The following is a 19,077-nucleotide window of genomic DNA, read 5'->3' as shown; positions in this document are numbered from 1 at the left end:
TTACAATGTCCATTTCATAAAGTTATCTCAAAAGGCACAGCTTGCTACCTCAAAGCTATTTTTCGTCTTGGCTTCACTAAAGGGAAACCTTATTAAATGTCATGTTTGCATCTGTTTGTAGGAATTTCGCTGGCCCTACTTATTTGGAGTGATTGTTGTTCCTTCACTGATCCAAGTTGGGATTTTGCCCTTCCTCCCTGAAAGTCCTCACTACCTCCTACTTGAAAAGAATGACAAAAGTGGAGCAGAAAAAGGTACAGGGTATTAATCATTTGCCACATAGTATAAATCTTTTTATTAAAGGGATGCTAGCTGGCAAGTAATTTTGAACATCATGCTTTCTGTAGCCTAAAAGTTTATTTGTTTTTTCCCTTCACCATTTTTTGTGTAAGTGAAGTAGCTGCCGACTTGATTGATAACTGAAGACCTCTAATTATCCACAAAACAGGTACAGCATGGACAATGGTGGTGGAAGTTTTCCCACATTGCCCTGTCATTCTGTCTCACCTTTTACCTGGCAGAATTTATCTTTAGAGGTGAAAGGAAGTTCATTCTCGATGACCGTTCACTGCCTAGGCTCTCAACCAACACTGCCTAGGCTCTCAACCAACACTGCCAAAAAGGGATCCTGGTCTTTGTCCAGTAGTAGCTGGATTGAATCTATACATTTATGTAATTGGATAGCTGCTAGATGGCAGGTCTACTACAAATCTAGGCCATATTTATTTAAAGGTGAAAAGCTTCAGTACCCTCTTACTACTTCCCAGCAGAGATGTGCCCAACTTTGGGCCAGATCAATGCTAAGATTAATAATGATCTTTTTTCTCTCTTAAAATTACTATTAGCTGGACAGATCAATTTCAAATCCAACATATGGTTACAGCATAGCTAGGATGGCATATGCAAGTATGTACAACATCTGTCCTAGCCTAAGGTAGAAGCACTTGACAAATCGAAGGGGCTCACAGACTCTGTGGAATCTTGCAGGGACTGAAGAAAATGTTCATTATGTCCTGTTAGTGTGTTATGCTCATACAAAGCACATGGGATCTTTATAGAGGAAGGTAAATACACACAGCGTTTATTGAGAATACCATAGTGAGCATATGCTTTTTACACACACACACACACTCTCTCTCTCTCTCTCTCTCTCTCTCCCCCCCCCCCCCCCCTCTGTCCTGCAGTGATGTTTATAGTTACCACTCCAGAGTCTGGATCAATCCAGTGGCCAGCCACATTGGTCGCAAAGGGGAGCGGGGTTCTATCGGTCGCAATCCGATTCTCCTGGAGTGTGGCAAGACGACCCCAAAGTCCTATGGCAAAGCACCCTGTTCTTATAGGTTTTCTTCTCTGTTGAAGCCTATGGATTCTGCTGTGTCACTTTGTGACCGGTTACTTCTTAATTGGTGTAAACATTTCAATACACCTCCGAGAGGGTCATCTGTCCTTTGTTCCAATTTAATCAATTGTCTTTAGGGGTGCCAGCCTTTACCTCAAGGTCGTCAATCTGCCCTTCATTATGGGTGCGTGTTGATGATTCTTTGATGTTCTTTAAGTTTCTTCACTCCTTCTTCCTTGACTCTGGCTATAACAATGGCCTTCACACCTTATCTTTTTCTAATGCATACATTCCTCATTCACACAAACAGATTGAGAATACAAACAGTAGTATTTATATTGAGCAAAAGGGCATTGCAAATTAAACCTTGCTAAGTTTTACAATCAATAACCAAGCCAATTTACATTGAGACCCAGGCCTTCAATGTTCCTCTAATCTACTTAACATAGACACAATAGAGAATTCTGTCTCTTACTTCCTAATTTGTAATACATATAGGAAACCATAGTAGCTTTATAACTTATTCTAAAACAAAAGGATGACCATAATAAAATCCAGCTCCTATAAGTGGATAGTTCTTAGCTGAGATTTGAAAAGAGATTGGAGATTCAATGACGTGGAAAATGCTTTTCCAACGGGAAAGAGCTGCAGAAGGCCTGCCTACTAACAGTAGTCAAATTGAGTGACAGGGACAAGGAAGAAGGTGGGTGCTAAGTGAGCCAAGAGGATGAAGAAAAGATTGGAGAAAAGGACCAAGATTGTCAAGCCCGAGTGCCTAAAGTTATGCTCCTAAGTTGTCATTTAAACTCCTAAATAATTGAACTGAATCAGTGTCACAGGGACCACTGATTTCTGTCAAAGCTGTGAGGTATTCACCACTTCTTGAAAATCAAGTCACTTGGTAGGTGTCTAAATATGGACATAGGTGCCTCACTTTAGACTCCTGGTTTTGAAAGTCTTAGCCAGGGTCTTTGAAGTAGGTTGGAATAGGTCTATGGAGAATTTTAAAGCAAGAGAGAAGTTTTGAATGAGATCTGCCAAAGAATCTTGTGAGCTGTTTGTGGGGGTGTTGTGGTAACTCTCCTAATTACATTAAAAAGGGTTGGATTTTAAAGTGACTCGTGTACTAGTGTTATCCTTTTCCAGCAGTACCAGTGCATTTAAAAATACCACAGATGACTATGAAAATTGTACCAAACAAAGCTGTTATGTGTGTGCTTTTGCATCATAAATTAATCCATTACTTAAAGACTTAATTATCTCACAGTACATTTTTTTTAAACCTATTTCTATGGTAAAGGCAGAATTTTGAGACATGTCATAATTTTGATATGTCTGAGGGAAGAATCCCAGTCTTTCAGCTCAGGACTGCGGATCTGTGGCTGTCAGATATTTGATCATTTGTGAAATGTCTTGAATGCAGTTTTGCATTCCTTTTGGCTGGGTCAAACTCTTAGAACAAATCAGAACACTTAGAATTAATAAACCACACCACTAGATGGAGATCAACATATTGTACAGGTTATAGTAATTCATTTACAATAAATTTAGGAACTTTATTTTGTTTCTGGCATGAATACTATTCCATATTCTGTTCCATTCTGCATAAATTATCTTATACCACCCTTGTCGCTTTAGTGTCTGCGTACCTTCCAGTTGTGCACTAAGTGACATGACTAACATCTGTTATGTGGATTCATTCTCTCTCTCATCCTCTCTCCTGGGGGAGATAGGTACATGCAGTGGAGTGTTTTGTTTTAGAGGGTTTTGTTGTGGTTGTGTGTTTTGTAAATATTTAGAATACTTCTAGGTTTTATTATAGGTGTTTTGTTTTAATCCACACTTCTCTTGCCTGGGCAAAAGTCTCTCTCTCCATTTCCTTCCCTGCAGTTTAACAAGCAGTAAACACACACAATAAATAAATATTATTAATAAAAACAAAAAGTGCAAACCAAATAGGACAAGTTCCATGTTTCCCACATCTCCCTGGCTTGGTTTCTAGTGAGCACAACCTCCTGAAGCTAAAATTCATCCCTGTGCAGTGGGTGAGCACAAGAGCTATGCGCCACTTTAGCCTTATTTTGAGGAGTTAAGTGGTGCATGGGTCTGTGCTAACACTCCATCCTGAGAGATACCCAGGTGCTGACTTTAAACAGGCTCCACTGCACCTGATCAAATCCCATCTGTTAGTTCCATCCTTGAGCTGCCTCTGGCTGGGAATTAACTTCATAACCTATAGGCCATACCCTGCTCTCAGGGACACTACTGGGATAGGTTTCAGTGGTAGCCGTGTTAGTCTGTATCAGCAAAAAAAAAAAAAAAAAAAACAAGGAGTCCTAGTGGTACCTTAGAGACTAACAAATTTATTTGGGCATAAGCTTTCGTGGGCTAGAACCCACTTCATCAGATGTGAAGCACCCCACATCCTTTCGTGTAATTATTCCTGCTCCTGTATCTTTTACTTCATACATCTGATGAAACGTGAGTCTTATACCATTTAAATTTGAGCTAGTGGTTTAGAGTTGAAAGTTTTCATGTCCTATTACCAATCATTATGGTACTAGCATTTGAGTGCAATGTATCTGGCACATGGTTTCCTGAGAGAGATGAAAGACCGGGTGGAAAGAAGTCTAAGAGATGCCAGAGGAATAAGCCCTTAGTCATTATGGCACAACAGGAAAGAAGTGAAAGTAAAGCCTTCCCATAAAGATAAAAAGACAGCCAGCCAGAGATGGAAAAGTAAGTGTTCCAGGTGGGATAAAAGTGAAACAAATCATTCCTTTTTGCCAGGACAAAAATTGCCATTGCACTCAACTTAATTTTTTAATTTGAGCTGTTGGAATTAATAAAATTAGACATAACTGACTGAAAAGCCCCATTACTGCACTCTGGCCATCTCCCTGCCAGTGCAGAATTTTATTTCCTTCAGTTTAGTGTCTTTGTGCTTTGCTGAGTTTAAATGATGCGAGTGTCTGAGCTTTCTACCACTTCTCCAGGCAGATTCTTCCCTAGTCAAGCAGGCTTGAAAAATCCTAGCAAATAATATTAACAACTTATAAAATTATATTTCTGACATTATTGGAAGAGGTGGGTTGGAGGAAATTTCAGGATAAGTGTTGAGTAACATGAAATCTTGTTAAATCTGCTGGAAAGGATGTAGCGTTGTAGGAGTGTGCTCTATACTCTGCATTAATGCAGGGAAGTAGTGGTTTGTTAGCATTCACTGGTGTTTCAAGTATTTGTGAAGTTTTGCTGTTGGCAATTACATCTCTATTCTTAACTGCAGGGAGGGAAAGGAAAATAGATACCTTTTTTTTTCTCCCTTGTGCTCGATTAATCATTTTCTGTACTTACCATTTTTGACTTCCTCCTCCGTTTAGAAATATACCAAACCCCCTGTGCAGAATGGACAGATTGCTTCCTTTTTACTTGACTGCACCTGTATTTTGACTGCATGCCCTACAGGGATGTTGAGGGTTCTGAGAACAGGAAAATAAAGAAAATTGTGCACTGACCTGGTTTACTCCAGTAAAAAAATAAAACGATGCATTAAAAATATGTGAAGCTCTTTGACGTTGTACTTCTTATTACCTTCCTTATGTGTTGTTCTTCAATATTAGCATCCTTAACAATAAAGGATATAATATGTAAGTAGGTAGGTAGGTAAGTAGATCATTAAATATACTATACATCTCTACCCCAATATAATGCGACCCGATATAACATGAATTCGGATACAACGCGGTAAAGCAGTGCTCTGGGGGGGGCGGGACTGCACACTCAGATGGATCAAATCAAGTTCGATATAACGCGATTTCACCTATAACGCGGTAAGATTCTTTTTGGCTCCCGAGGACAGCGTTATATCGGGGTAGAGGTGTACCTAGATTTACTTCTTCTTTTACAGCTTATACCAAGCCTACATACTTTACAATAATTTAAGCAAGAATTAAGAACATCATTTAAAAAGTATAATTCAATGAATAATACCGGTAATTTTTCCATGAGAAAAGGATACCTGCTTGGCCCCAACCACAAAACAATTAGAATTTGTTTATTAACCTACCTCTGCTCAAAAGACCTGCATAAATAGATGAATCTAAGCAGTGTGCCAGAAGTTTTAAAAAAATAATCTGGTCTGTGTTGCACCAAAGGGAAAACTGTGAGTTGCAGAGGAAAAAGCCCTTTAAGTATAATGCTCTGCTAGCAGCCCCCTGTCTTCCAAATGAAGGGGGCTCCTGCATGGATGCCTCTCTTGATACCAGTGATGGTAGAATGGAGCAGTGAGAGATGAGGTCTCTTGAGAATGCAGCTCTCAAAGCAGTTAGGTTGCTATAGGTTAAAGCTAAAGACCTAAGATTTTCAAAAGTGACTATTTGTTTTTGTTTGCCTCTGTTTAGGTGCCCAACTTGACGTACCATATTTTCAGGAAGTGATCAGCAACCACCCCTAAAAATTAGGCTCTTTAAAGGGTCTGTCTACACTTCAATTAAAGACCCATGGTTGGGCCATGTCAACTGACTCAGGCATCTGGGGCTCAGCCATGGGGCTGTAAAATAGCAGTTTAGATGTTTGGGCTCAGGCTGGATTCCAACCTCTGGGATCCCGCAACGGGAGAAGGTCCCAGAGACCGGACTCCACCCTGAGCCAGAATGTCTACACCACAATTTTACAGCCTCACAACTCGTGACCCACAAGCCTTCATCAGCTGACATGGGCCATCTGCTGGTGTTTAATTGCAGTGTAGACAGACCCTAAGAGGTCTCAAGTTGGGCATGAAAAAAATGGAGGCATCCAAAATTGCTAGACAATTCTGAAGATTTTGGCTAGGTCCTTTTTAATTCCACTGAGAACTGAACTGGTAGCTAGCACAGATCCTGGAACATTAATATTATGGGTTTTTTGTTTGATTTGGGTGACATTCTTAATAACATTGAAATTCCACAGTATGTCCTATTTCTTTGCTAGATAATGCTACAATCCAGGAATTTTAGACCTTAAATGGACTGTGGGCATTTCAGTCGTCATGACTGAGTGTATCTGGCTTTATTAGATATCCAAGTCCTTTGTGCGGTCTAAACGAGTGGCTGTGCACATTATGCAGTAGATAATACTTTGCAAAACTGTGAATAATGTGAATAAGCCAAAAGTACGCTTTTTTCTTTCTCAGTAAAATCAAAGCAATGCTATCACTTTTCTTCCTAATAAAATAATAATAACTGCTATTATTTCCTTAAAAGGAGGAATTTTAAGTGGCCTGCTGAGTAAATAATTGTTTTTGAGACTCGCCTCTTACAGTGTTCAGAACAGCCTGCTTACAGGAGCCTTTATAATGCAATTGATTCTCTGTAGCAGAAATAATTCCAAGGTGTCGAACATTTAAATATATGTTGTGAAGCCAACCCCCAGGATATGTTCTTGGAGATTTTAATAAAAATATCAGCAATTTATAGCACACCCATAGGACGACTTCAAAATTAAGGGTTCTTTGAAAAGTGACTAATGCTTCGGGAAATGCTTTGTGCATGAATGCAGTAGAAAGCTTTTATTGTTCACAGTGAAAAGTTAATGCAGTAAATCTCACCCATTATGTTATTACACCAAAGTGGTTTTTTGTTTTGTTTTTTTTGTTTTTTGGCTGATGCATGTTAATGAGGTATAAACACGGACATGCTCTAATAAATTTGTTAGTCTCTAAGGTGCCACAAGTACTCCTGTTCTTTTTAAGGAAAGTGATGTGAATTAGATTCCCAGTTTTCTATATATGGGAACTGGGAAAATACTAACTCCTTTGGGTAATTCTTTCCAACCATTTAATACACCGAGTAGTTGAATCCTTGGCTGTAATCTGTCTGCATAAAGAAGTTGAAGTTTATTGTTTTAGGAAGGGTAAAATCTTTCAGCCCCAAATGTCTGTTCTTTATTGGTTTATAATAATTGCACCTTTCTGCTTTTTCTCAGTCCATTTCATCTTCAGAAACAAAAAGTCTCTTTATCTCATTGCTACTTGCATTTGTTAGGTGGGATTTTCACCTATTTGCTTGGCCTAACACTGCTCTCTTTGAAGTCCATGGTAAAACTCCCATTAACCTTCATGGAACTGAGTTAGGTAGTGCTTAGTGCTTTAGAAAATCCCTCCTTTGTTCTGGATATTGTGGTGATGGGTGCTATAGAGATACCATAGATACATTGGCTACATAGATCTCTGTTACAATCAATGTTAAATAGTTCTCTGTGAATTCCAGACTTCCTCCTAAGTTTTTTCTCTTCTTTAATGTAAAGAATCTGTATTGTTTTGTGACATAAACAGAGGGAAGGGGAGGAGGAAGAATGTATTGGCACACAAATACATAGGCTACATAACTAAGAGTGTTTTTGTATGCTGTACATAAAATGACCTCTTATTTATTTTAATTTAAATAAATGTTCATGTAGTTCAGACGTTAAGGCTCTTCCCTGCTAAAGCAGGGAGGCAATTGCCTCTAGTGCCTCCACTGATCAAAATTGCAGCACTATCACAGAGCTGGAGAGGTGGGATTTTCAGGTCACTAAAGTTCCATCATTTGGGACTTGATGGGAGCGAGATTAGTCCCTTAAAAGGTTAACTCCTTGAGGCAAGGACCCTGTCTTCTTATTTAATAGTCAAGCGCCCTGTAAATCTATGGAGCTGTAGGTGAAATTAATTATCTCTTCCTATATATCTTTGCCTCCAGAACTCTGTTTCTTTTTAAATCACATCTTAAAATGTCCCACTTCTCCCTTTCCTATGCATTGGTAATGTCATTTTCCCCTCTGGTTTTGGTCTTCTGACTAAAACCTTGCCTATGCTACCAAAAATTGCCACTCTGATGATGAGTGTCATCAACAGGTGCTCAACAGGTTGGCTACATAGGTAGTCAGAGCCAAATGAGGTGTTCAGCACCACTTGTGAAATCCTAGTTAAAATTTCCTTCAGTTTACATCTGCATTGTCTTTTGCATAGTTTTGACTCGGTAAAGTATTTTGGGATAGAATTTGTATGAAAGACAAAAAATAAAATAAAGTGACTGATCTTGCAAGACGCTGAATGGCCTCGACGGCCATTGCCTTCAGCTGGAGTTGAGCAAGCTCAGCAGCTTGCAGGACTGGGCCCCAAAATTGCATTCCATTGTAGTGATGATGGTGAGCTAGGCCATGCTCAATAAAGAGGGAGCAGAATAGCTACACTACAGAGGTGAAAAACATTCAAAGTGTTTTTAAACGTATTCAACCTTCTGCGAAACTCACCTGTTTTTAAAAATAAAGCATATTAGGTTTCTTGCTAATGTCTCTGATTGTCCATTTGCAGCGTTCCGGACCTTTCTTGGGAAAGATGATGTCTCTCACGAATTAGAAGAGAGTGACGCGCAGAGAAATGTTAAATTAGAGTCTGTCCTTCAACTTCTTAGAAACCCCTCTGTGCGCTGGCAGATCATTACTGTGGTCATCACCATGGCCTGCTACCAGCTATGTGGGCTAAATGCTGTAAGTATTCCTTTTCAGTATGCGGCCTTCTAATGGGTCACGCCTTTTGTTAATCAGTATTTATATGTCCTCATACTTGACTATCTTCATAATTTTTCATTTCTCTGCTATTCCTCATGATGGTGTCCCTAACCTCTGTTTGCCAGAAGCTGGGAATGGGTGACCGGGGATGGATCACTTGATGATTACCTGTTCTGTTCATTCCCTCTTGTGCACCTGGCATTGCCCACTGTTGGAAGACAGGATACTGGGCTAGATGGGCCTTGGTCTGACTCAGTATGGCCGTTCTTATGTTCTTATGACTGTTGTTCATTATTTGTGTTGCAGTAGCATTTCAAAGCCCCAACTGACAACGGGGTTAGAGCTAGCAAACTGTTTTTTGTACATTTTACTGAAAAATACAGTTTTGGTCTTCGCAAAACTATTAGTGAATTTGACATGAATTTGCCTGAAAAATATGTGCCATTGGCAGCCTCCCTGTAATCTTTAGTCTACTGGTTAGAACGCTCACTTAGTAGATGGGAGATATGGGTTCAATTCCCCCCTCTGCTGATGTAGAGCAAGGGCTTGAACTTGGGTCTCTTACATTGCAGGAGGGGGCCCCTAACCAATAGGCTTTGAGGTATTCTACTATTGTGCTCTCTGTCTCTGTGATTGGAGCTGTTTTGAATAAATAATTAAATAGCCATTGGAACAGGGACTTGAACTTGGCTCTCCCACAGCCAAGGTGCATACCCTAAACACTGTGCTGATGTGTGTGCATAGTTTCCTCTCTCTCACTCTTTCTCCACTCCCTCCCCTTCCACTCCCCCCATGAATATTCATTGTCATTCATAGTGGCAGTTCACAGTCATTCACGTTCACAATTTTTGGATTTGGTTCAACCCGACCCAATTTTTTTAACTGCCAGTGAACTGAAAAATCAGTTATTTGCCCAGCTCTAATTGGGGTCTCTTGTGGGTAATCTTTTCACAAGTGACGTAGGCATTTAGAGGCCTATGTCCCCTTGATTTTCAATGAGACGCATGCTGTTAGGAGCATAAAGTCCCAGTTTGCAAAAGTGAGCCCTTAAGGGTGTGTCTACACTGCAGCTGGGAACGAGGCACCTGCCCAGATAGACAGACTCATATTAGCGGGGCTCATGCTAGGATGCAAAAAATAGCAATGTGGCTCTTGCAGCCCTGGCGTAGGCTCAGGATAGCCACCTGAGCTAGGGTTCAAGGGGCAGGATGGGCTTCTGCACAAATGGCTTGTCCAGCCTCCCTTAGTGCTGCAACATCAACGTTGCTATATTTAGCTCGGTAGTGCAAGTCTGTCTACCCAGGCTGGGAGGCTCACTCCTTGCTGCAGTATAGACATACCTTAAAAGTCACTTAGGCGCTTTTGAAAATGTTACCTAAAGTGATAATGAACTGGAAATGTAACCCAGGTAACGGAAAAACTTTTCAACACATACGAGAAAGAAGTCTAAAAGATTTTCTTCAATTTTTAGGGGACACTAGAAAAAACGTAGCACAGTAGATATTGTTTTCTTCTAACTGCAAGATTTCAGTGCTAATGACAGGTTTTTTTGTTCCTTGTTGTGGATATTTTGCGATGAAATGAAATGGAATTATCTTGTCACCCGTTCTTTGTTACAATTTATCAACTCAACTTATAAGTGAAATAAATGACACCTACAGTAAGCAACACAGACTACTAAAGTTATGTGTTTGCATTGCTTTAAAAAACCCATAGAGATATTTTCAGGGATATAAGGAGAAATTTGTGACTTTTGGCATATTTGAAAGACCAAAATTGCCCAGCTCCAATGAAATATGACATGCTTTATAAGCAAAACACCATATCTTTCCTGGTGGGGTATATATTTTTTAAACTATTGTACATGTTCCAAAACTAATGCAGCATTTATTTTAGGCAGGCACATTTTGAAATCAAAGCTCCATATAAAAGTATCAATTGGCAGTGCCCTGTAGCCCTAGGAATTGGGTATTTTTATCTCATTTTTTGCTTTGTTTTTTCCCCCATATAATTCTGCCAATTATGTAAAATTTGTTACACAAATTGAGTTTAGAATTACAATTTGAAACTGATTTTCTAATTAAATTATTATTATTGTAAAACCTTCTGAGATGCCTGCAAGAAAGGTGCTGTGTACCAGAAATTGGCTAAAGTATATACTGAATCACTGTTTCACTTGCTTTGTTATGCCACTAAGAACTTAAGACATCCTAAGAAAAGGGTAAGGTACCCGGACAAACCTGCTGCTCTTTGGTTGATGTACATTTTATAACTCTCCATACTCTTTTCCTGCAAAATCAAATCATAGTCAAATTCAGCTCTCTGGTATATTTACTGGGCTCCCATTAAGGTAAATGGAAATCATGCATGTATTCAACGACAAAGTTTTGTCCCAAGAGTTTTTTTTAACTTAATTACACTATTTGCATTAATCATATTTCACAGTAACTTATCCAGTATGTTCATTACTCTTTGTGGGAAATATCTCTTCCCTGAATTCCTTATTTAAGACTGAATTCAGCAAGGTATTTAAGCACAGTTCTAAATTTAAGTGGATGAATACTTCCATTCCGTTGATTACTTAAAGTTAGGAACATGCTTAAATACTTTGCTAAATCAGGACCTTACTTTTTGTACATGTGCATACCTTAGTTTTTAATTCTTCACCAGTATAAACAATCACTATAAACTTGAAAACATAATCAGAGACTTAGTTTGGGGAATGCTAAGCATTTCTAAAAAATCTCTTGGTAAACAGAAAGTGTCCTCACACCTAGGTATATGTTGGAATCCCAGTATCTAGTGGAAATTGCCATTTTAATGTCTACTGGAATCTACAGATTATTAATACTATAGGAGGGCACAAAGAGTGAGCAGGTTCTCCTTCTTTATAGGATCTAAAAGTAGAACAGTGCAAGTATATGATGTCTCAGATTGGGCCTGATCCAAACCCAACTGAAGCCCGTGCAGCTAACTCCAATTGATTTCAGTGGATTTTGGATTAGGCCCCCATTTGGGACAATGGAACTGAGAGAGAGAGATCCTACTGTCCTTTTGGCAGGAAAATAAGATTGTGCGCATGCAGACACCCACCCTCTCGTGGTGCAGGTTTCTTGAGATTGTTTTATTTTAATTTTGAGAGAGAATTAAAGTTAAAATAAGTATAGCCTTTTATTTCTCAACCATACAACCGTTATTCTTATAGGCTTGACATAACTTCCATCGGAATCCCATTGGTTTCAGTGGGACTATGTGGCAATCAGGATTTAGCCCATGAGCAAGTATTTTGCCTGCTCAGTCGCAAGCATGCAATATATCCATTCTCACACAGACAATATTTTAAGTGAATTAACATTCTTTCTGATTTCATCTGAGAGTTCTTTACAATATGAAAATCCTCCATAATATTAAACTCTAAGATCCAGTTGGCCTGTGGTGGCCAACTAGCCAGGCAGGGCTTGCCATATGTCTTGCCCAGATGGTTGTCCCAGAAAAAAGATTGGACTCATCCTTCCACATTTATCCAAGAGCTTCAGATCATTCCCAGGGGAAATTACCAAGTGGCTGCCTTCTGTAATTGTCCAGCTGGTATCTTGAGGAGTATATCTAGCAATTATTCCCTTTAAGGCTTTATCTTGTAATAAAAATTCTCACCATTTAATTCCAGCAAGTACATTATTTTGTAGATGCACCAGAAACTATAATGAAGACATTGATGATCATACTACTAGATGTAATTATGGTGAAACATTAAACAATGAATCACAATATTCAAAAGAAAGCTGTATTAGTTTCTATTGGTTCAATAAAAAGTTATACACCTCTACCCCGATATAACGTGACCCGATATAACATGAATTAGGATATAACGTGGTAAAGCAGCGCTCCAGGGGGTGGGGCTGCACACTCCGGTGGATCAAAGCAAGTTTGATATAACGCGGTTTCACCTATAACGTGGTAAGATTTTTTGGCTCCCGAAGGCAGCGTTATATCGGGGTAGAGGTGTATATGATAAATCTATATACCATGGACACGGAATTAACTTCAAAATATAAATTAATAATAAAGTATCTCAGCCTTAACATATACATAAAACAAAATTACGTGAATATAATTTCTCATCACTGGTGAATTTGATCTGTTCCTTTTCTCTCTTGCTTCCTATTTAATATAATTCATTTCCGACTGCTTAACATACACCATGTGCAACCTTAAGATAGAATTTTGAGGGATAAAAAGTTTCTGATAGAGAATCAACAAGATAGTTTAACAGAGGGCAGAGTAACTTTATTCTGTAAATTATGTTTAATGGCAAAGATGCTGGAATATTTTATCCAGGTTACTAAAATAAGTCATTGGCGTTGGTTATTCTTCTCTCAAATAGTTATTCCTTAGTGTGTGAATTGCACAGGAACATGAATGCTCCTTTTGCTCTTTGTTTCTGCCATGTCTAGTTGAGCGGAACCATTTTTTAGTAGAATTATATTGTCCACGGGTCAGAATTGGGAGAAAAAGATGGTCATACTCTTCAAAGCTCCACCCACACAAGGCACCAAGTCAGAATGTGGTGTCACATACTCTCTGGGCTGCTTGGGTTCAAACACCTTCACTAGGATCCATTAAGACCCATGTGCTTTGGTGGACTTATCAGGCTTGGTTTCCCCTCAGTGAAGCTCATATGCCCCACTGGGCTTTTTAAGCTTAGCTTCCCTTTGAAGGGGCTTTGGTCGTCTGCTGGCATCTTCTTGTTTGGAGTGGGAGGATTGTCAGTCTCTCCCAAGCACCAAAACAAGCTGTCAGTCACAGTAGGTTGTCTTCATGATATGATCATTCCTCTCCTTTCTTACATGCTTTGCTGAACAGTGGAATAGCTAATACTTTTACATGGCAGCCCCTTATCATTGGGCATCTGAGTTTCCATTGAGATGAATGGGTCAGGTCACTCCTCTCAGAGCTATTGTTTGAGGTCCTGCAAAGGCATGCAGAAGAGTTATACTTGCAACTGCATCAGTTACATGCCGTTCATATTGCTCATCCAACAAAGCATTTAAACTTGTACTTTAAGTCCCATTGATTTCCATGGGATTACTCAGGTGGTTGGGGGGGGTCAGGGCCAGAGTGCTCAGCACTTTTCAGAATCAAGCCCCAAAACTCTGTGCACTTTTTATAAAACGCAAGGGCATGCAATCAAGAGGATAAAGCACATGCCCAATATTAAAGCTCTCCCTCAAAATAAACCTGCTCTCCATCTGCCTCATCTACCTCAATCCACCCACTCTTTAGATGCCCAAGAAAATAACTGGGCCATGCAGCATGCCCAGATGCAAATTTTGGCTCTGTCCAGGAAGCCAAGGGTCCCTGAAGGGCGTAGGCTCCATGTTATAGTTAATTGCATGAATGTGGTATTTCTATGGGAGATGATCAGAAATGCTTGTTCTCAATAAAGTTGGTTGGGAGTTTTTTGACTAAATGATTTTTTGTCAAAAAATGCCAATTCTTCAACACTGAAACTGTTCACGAAACAAGGCTTGGTTTCCATCTCGAAAAATGTTTGCAATTGTCAAAATGTTTCATTTTTGACATTTTCATAATGAAAATTTTTGGTTTTCTGGTTCAAAACAACTTCATTTTTAAATTAAGCTAATTAGCCAAGAAAGTTACAAATGTCAAAATTGAAACAATGTTTCTCAATTATCAAAATTAAACATTTCAGTTGACCCAAACCAAAATATATTGAGATCAGTGTTTTGGTTCGCAAGTATTTTTGAGATTTAGAAGTCCCTGTTCAAGTGGCATCTGAAACCTTTCTTGCTTCCTTTTTTGTATTTCAACATCTATACACTTTTGATATTGTTGATGGGGAAAACCTTGCAATTTCATAGATTTTTTTTTTTCTTGAATTCAGACCCATTTTGCAAAAATTGAAGTGAAATCCCTAAATCTCAAGATTTCGATTTTCTTGCATATTTTTTCACAACACTTAAATATTGTAGCATGAACTTTGAGAGCAAAATGAAAAATATGAATTCTCTGCCTCGTGTTTAAATATGAGTCAAATTATGTGCTACTTTCTTTCCCCTATTGAATGCTGTAGAGTTACACAGCGTGCAAGGTAACATTCAATTTGATCCCAAATATCTGGTTAGTGCATATTTTTTAAAAAGGGAGATGAGAGAAGATTTTTGGTTTTGTTTCCTTTCATTGGCTTTGTAGGTCCAAAGCACTCTCAGAGATTCGATAAACAACTTCAATGTAGCCATTTATACATAATGCACAAGTACAGATTACTGCCAGCACAGTGATATACTGCCAAGGGGGGGTGTAAGAGACTAGTTTTCTGATATGGTTGTGTTTTACTCCCCCTTTTCAGTCTGTTATGCACAGGTGTAAATATTACAGGTGACTCCACAGGGCGTAAAAGGAAGTACAGAATTAGACCCAATATTATATTTCAGCTTTTATAATTTGCCTTTTAGGTTTTATCCGTTTTTTTGCTCAAAGTTCTTGATTTGTGAGTGAAGAAACAAAAAATTATACATCCATCATGTGCCCCAATTTAAGATTTATAGTCACTTTAACACTCTCAGGCAGCTCATCATGCAATATTATTTGGCTTTTTTTTAAGTCTTCTGATTATATATTCGAATTAAATGTTAAAGTCCCCTTTTTCAAACCATGACAGCTAATGAAGCATTTATTTTGTTTTTTTATATAGATCTGGTACTACACAAATAGCATCTTCAGTGAAGCTGGGATAACTCATCAACTGATCCCTTACGTTACCTTGAGCACCAGCACTGTTGAGATTTTGTCTGCTGTTTCTTCCGTAAGTTGAATGATAAATTGGAGATGTGTACATTTGATGATAAATAACCCCCTTAAAATTACTTATTTAATGTTGAAATAAATAAATGTTACTGATTTATTATTTCTTTATTCATGTTCAAATACTTTATCAGCAACCATATATTGATGATTAAGTTCAACAGCTTGAAAATACCATGATTGAGTCCAATTCTAGACCTACTTTCCATGACCGTGTAGGGTGTATAAATCCCAGAATGACATTTAAACTGCATAGCGACTGCTTTAGTATGCCAATTTATCCAGATAGTGAGCTGCAAGACTGCTCATGTAAATGAGCAGAAAGAAGAGCATGGAGAAGTTCATCCTCAAGATCCCAACTCAGAGTTGGGCTAGGTAAAAAGGTAAGTCATTTTGGACTTCAGAAACTGTAACTTCTTTCATTAGCCGTCAAAAAGTGGTGCTATGACAATTATTCCATAGTGATTAATGAATATCAAGCAAAAAATTTTCACCTTTCATGGTGTACATGCAAATGTTTATTTGTACACCAGCCTGTCATTTTAAACAGTGATGGGACAGATAAGCAAAACAACCGCAGTGATGATGATGATGTGGGGGGATCCAAAGTTCCATGACCTCACTTCTGGCCCCTTCAGTGGTATCAAAGACAAAGCTCTTTAGCACCAGAATCTATAATGTGCCGTGAATGTATACTGAATTCAAATGCTAAAAATCCCCATAAAGCTTTTGACGGATAAATAGTAGCCATGTGCTGTTCCCCCTCCCCCCCCCAAGCAAACTTGATTAGACAACATGATACATTATTGTGGCAAAATAAAACTGAAGGTATTCTCAGTAGTTGAATAAACTGCTGTTAGTGCAAACATATTTTTGTTTGCACTATTATAATTAAAATATTTAAATGTTTTTGGAATGCGACATTGCAAACCAACAGATTGACTGCCTAGGTAAATTTCATACGTTTTGATTAAAGCTTTATCTGCATATATTCTAATACCATCAATATTACATAACCATGTTGGGATTTAAAACATTTTTAAATGTCAGAGAAACAATCTTGGCAAAAAATCCATTCTAGTAGGATAACAAGTGCGTTGTGGCCTCTTAAATGTTATACTAAACCAAGCTATCAACATTATTTTCATATTGTACGGGACATAAGGAAATCTTAAATGTCACAAAAGCCTTCTCTTGATCTTTGTACCTTTCCACACATCTATTTTTAGATTTGTGACGATCTCAGTTTAGATACATAGTCCCACTTTTAAATAAATGGGACATTTATTTTAATATTTCTTTGTTCAAGATAAACACAGAAAAGTGATTTGGCAGATATTTTTATATGGGGAGGATGCAGATTTTTGTTTTCTGGCACTGAAAATTAGATGGAGAAGGTTCCATGGCATAAAGGCCATTCTATAAATAGGGTTTGTTGTCTTTTCAGTGGGTTCCATACTGTCAATTTGTAGGGCATGTTCAGAATACATTGTTATATCTAACAGGAAATGGATATGTCTAAGTTAGTTCCCGGTATCTGTGATTTCTTCAGTAAGTTTCTCATGCCCACAAGGTTATTTTTAATTCCCTTCTTTTATATTCAGTCTGCTTGCTGCGCCTCTGGAAATACTGATGTATGGAAATCTCTAACTCTTCAAACATGCTCTTTTGAGATGCACTGAAACATTGCTTTATAGCCTTAATTTTATTTCAAGAATCCTCAGGCACATTTTATTGTTCTTGTTCCAAGGGACACCAACTTGAATTTTACATTGCCATTTGAAAATGTTATACCTTCTCTTGTTATAAGTAATTCCTAAGACTACTATAGTTTGAAGAGATTGAAGGCGGTATGTTTTCCTTTCCTTTCCTTTCCTTTCCTTTCCTTTCCTTTCCTTTCCTTCTCTTTTCTTTTTCTTTTTCCCCTAGTTTGTTTGTTTTTGTGCATTTGCCAGCATTTTATTTCACTGTTTTGTTGATGGCAAACTGCATCGCTCTCCTGCATTTGCTCTGGATGGGAGTTCATAAGCACACTCTTCCCAAAGAATCTGTTTACAAGTAACAACAAAGCTGAAACTGAAACCAGATCATCATCTGGAATAGAACCTAGGACCAACACAAAAGTCCCTACCAAGTGAGCTAATGAATTACCACCATTGTCGGATAGCAACAGTAGACTTTTATCCTCTTTGTGGACTAGCCATTAGAGGGTCCATGATGCAATTAGGCAGTAGGTTATCCAGGCAGCACTCTGTTGTGTAAAAAGTCAGCTGAACGTTTGGTAGTAGTGCTTTGGGTCTACACAACAGACAGGAGAGAAGAAAAACCATAATATATATTTTTGATAAAGAATCTAAAAAACATTCAATTCACAATATATCCTTAATACAGTAACAGAAAATTCAAATAGAAAGTGTCCCTTTAACTTATCTTCTGGGAATAATAGCCCAGTAATAATAGGTTGATGTGATCCTTGAGGAAAAACAAACATACAATAATTATAATTAAGGCTAAGATTTTGTCAAGGATATTTTTTAGCAAAAGTCAGGAACAGGTCTTCTGTGAATTTTTCTTTATTGCCCATGACCTGTCCGTGACTTTTACTAAAAATATCCATGATAAAATGGGAATGGACTGGGCAGCTGTGGGTGGCTGGGAGCTCTGGGGCCCCCACAACCCATGCCCCTCCGTGGCAGAGGGGAGCTGCAGGGTCCCTCTGCCCCTCCCCAGTAGTGGGGAGCTGCAGGAATCCCCCTGCCACCACCACTGCAGTGAGGAGCTGTGGTGGTCCCCCTGCCCTCCCCAAGGTGGCTGGGCACTCCGGGGTCCCCCTGCCCCGCCGTGGCAGCCAGGGAGCCGCAGGGGTCCCCCTGTTACTGCCACAGTGGGGAGCGACAGGTGCCCCCTGCCCCCCGTGGTGGCCAGCAGCTGCGAGGGTCCCTCTGCCCTGCTGCTGCAGCGGGGAGCTGCGGGGTCCCCCTGCCGCTGCTGCGGGGAACTGCCAGGATCCTCCGGCCCCCCGCTGCCCATGGCTGCTGGTAGCTTGGGGGCCCGCTGCCTCAGGCGGCGGGGGTATCTCACAGCTCTCTGCTGCTGTGGGAGGCAGCAGGACCCTGCAGCTCCCAACCGCAGGGCTGAAGTCATGGAGATCTTTGTAAGTCACAGATTTCATGACTTCCGCGACCTCTGGGACAAAATTGTAGCCTTAATTATAATATTAATTTGCCCCTTTATAGCACTGTCTCTTCAAAGCACTTTACAAATATTATCTCATTAATACATAGCCATTATATTAATCTATTTGCTGCTTGCTATTAGCAAGCTTTAATTATAGCCCTGTCACTCTTTCTATAGAGTAGAAATCCCAACGGTCACATAAACAAATGAGA

At 39.2% G+C, this 19,077-nt stretch overlaps 1 protein-coding gene across 3 annotated transcripts in view; it reads left to right on the top strand.

The window, feature by feature from the left end:
- The window catches only part of SLC2A9 (solute carrier family 2 member 9), a 163,828-nt gene that overhangs the window by 56,483 nt on the left and 88,268 nt on the right, over positions 1-19,077 (top strand). For all 3 annotated transcript variants that reach the window (XM_054029518.1, XM_054029516.1, XM_054029517.1), the window contains exons 6-8: positions 122-254; positions 8,667-8,842; positions 15,579-15,689. In XM_054029518.1, the coding sequence (XP_053885493.1) occupies positions 122-254; positions 8,667-8,842; positions 15,579-15,689 (420 nt within the window). The remainder of the gene's footprint in view (positions 1-121; positions 255-8,666; positions 8,843-15,578; positions 15,690-19,077) is intronic.

The sequence above is a fragment of the Malaclemys terrapin genome, chromosome 5, assembly GCF_027887155.1.
Source record: "Malaclemys terrapin pileata isolate rMalTer1 chromosome 5, rMalTer1.hap1, whole genome shotgun sequence".
NCBI classification, from domain to species: Eukaryota; Metazoa; Chordata; order Testudines; family Emydidae; genus Malaclemys; species Malaclemys terrapin.
The sequence above is the reverse complement of the archived record's forward strand: the minus strand, read 5'-3'. Positions and strand labels throughout refer to the sequence as shown.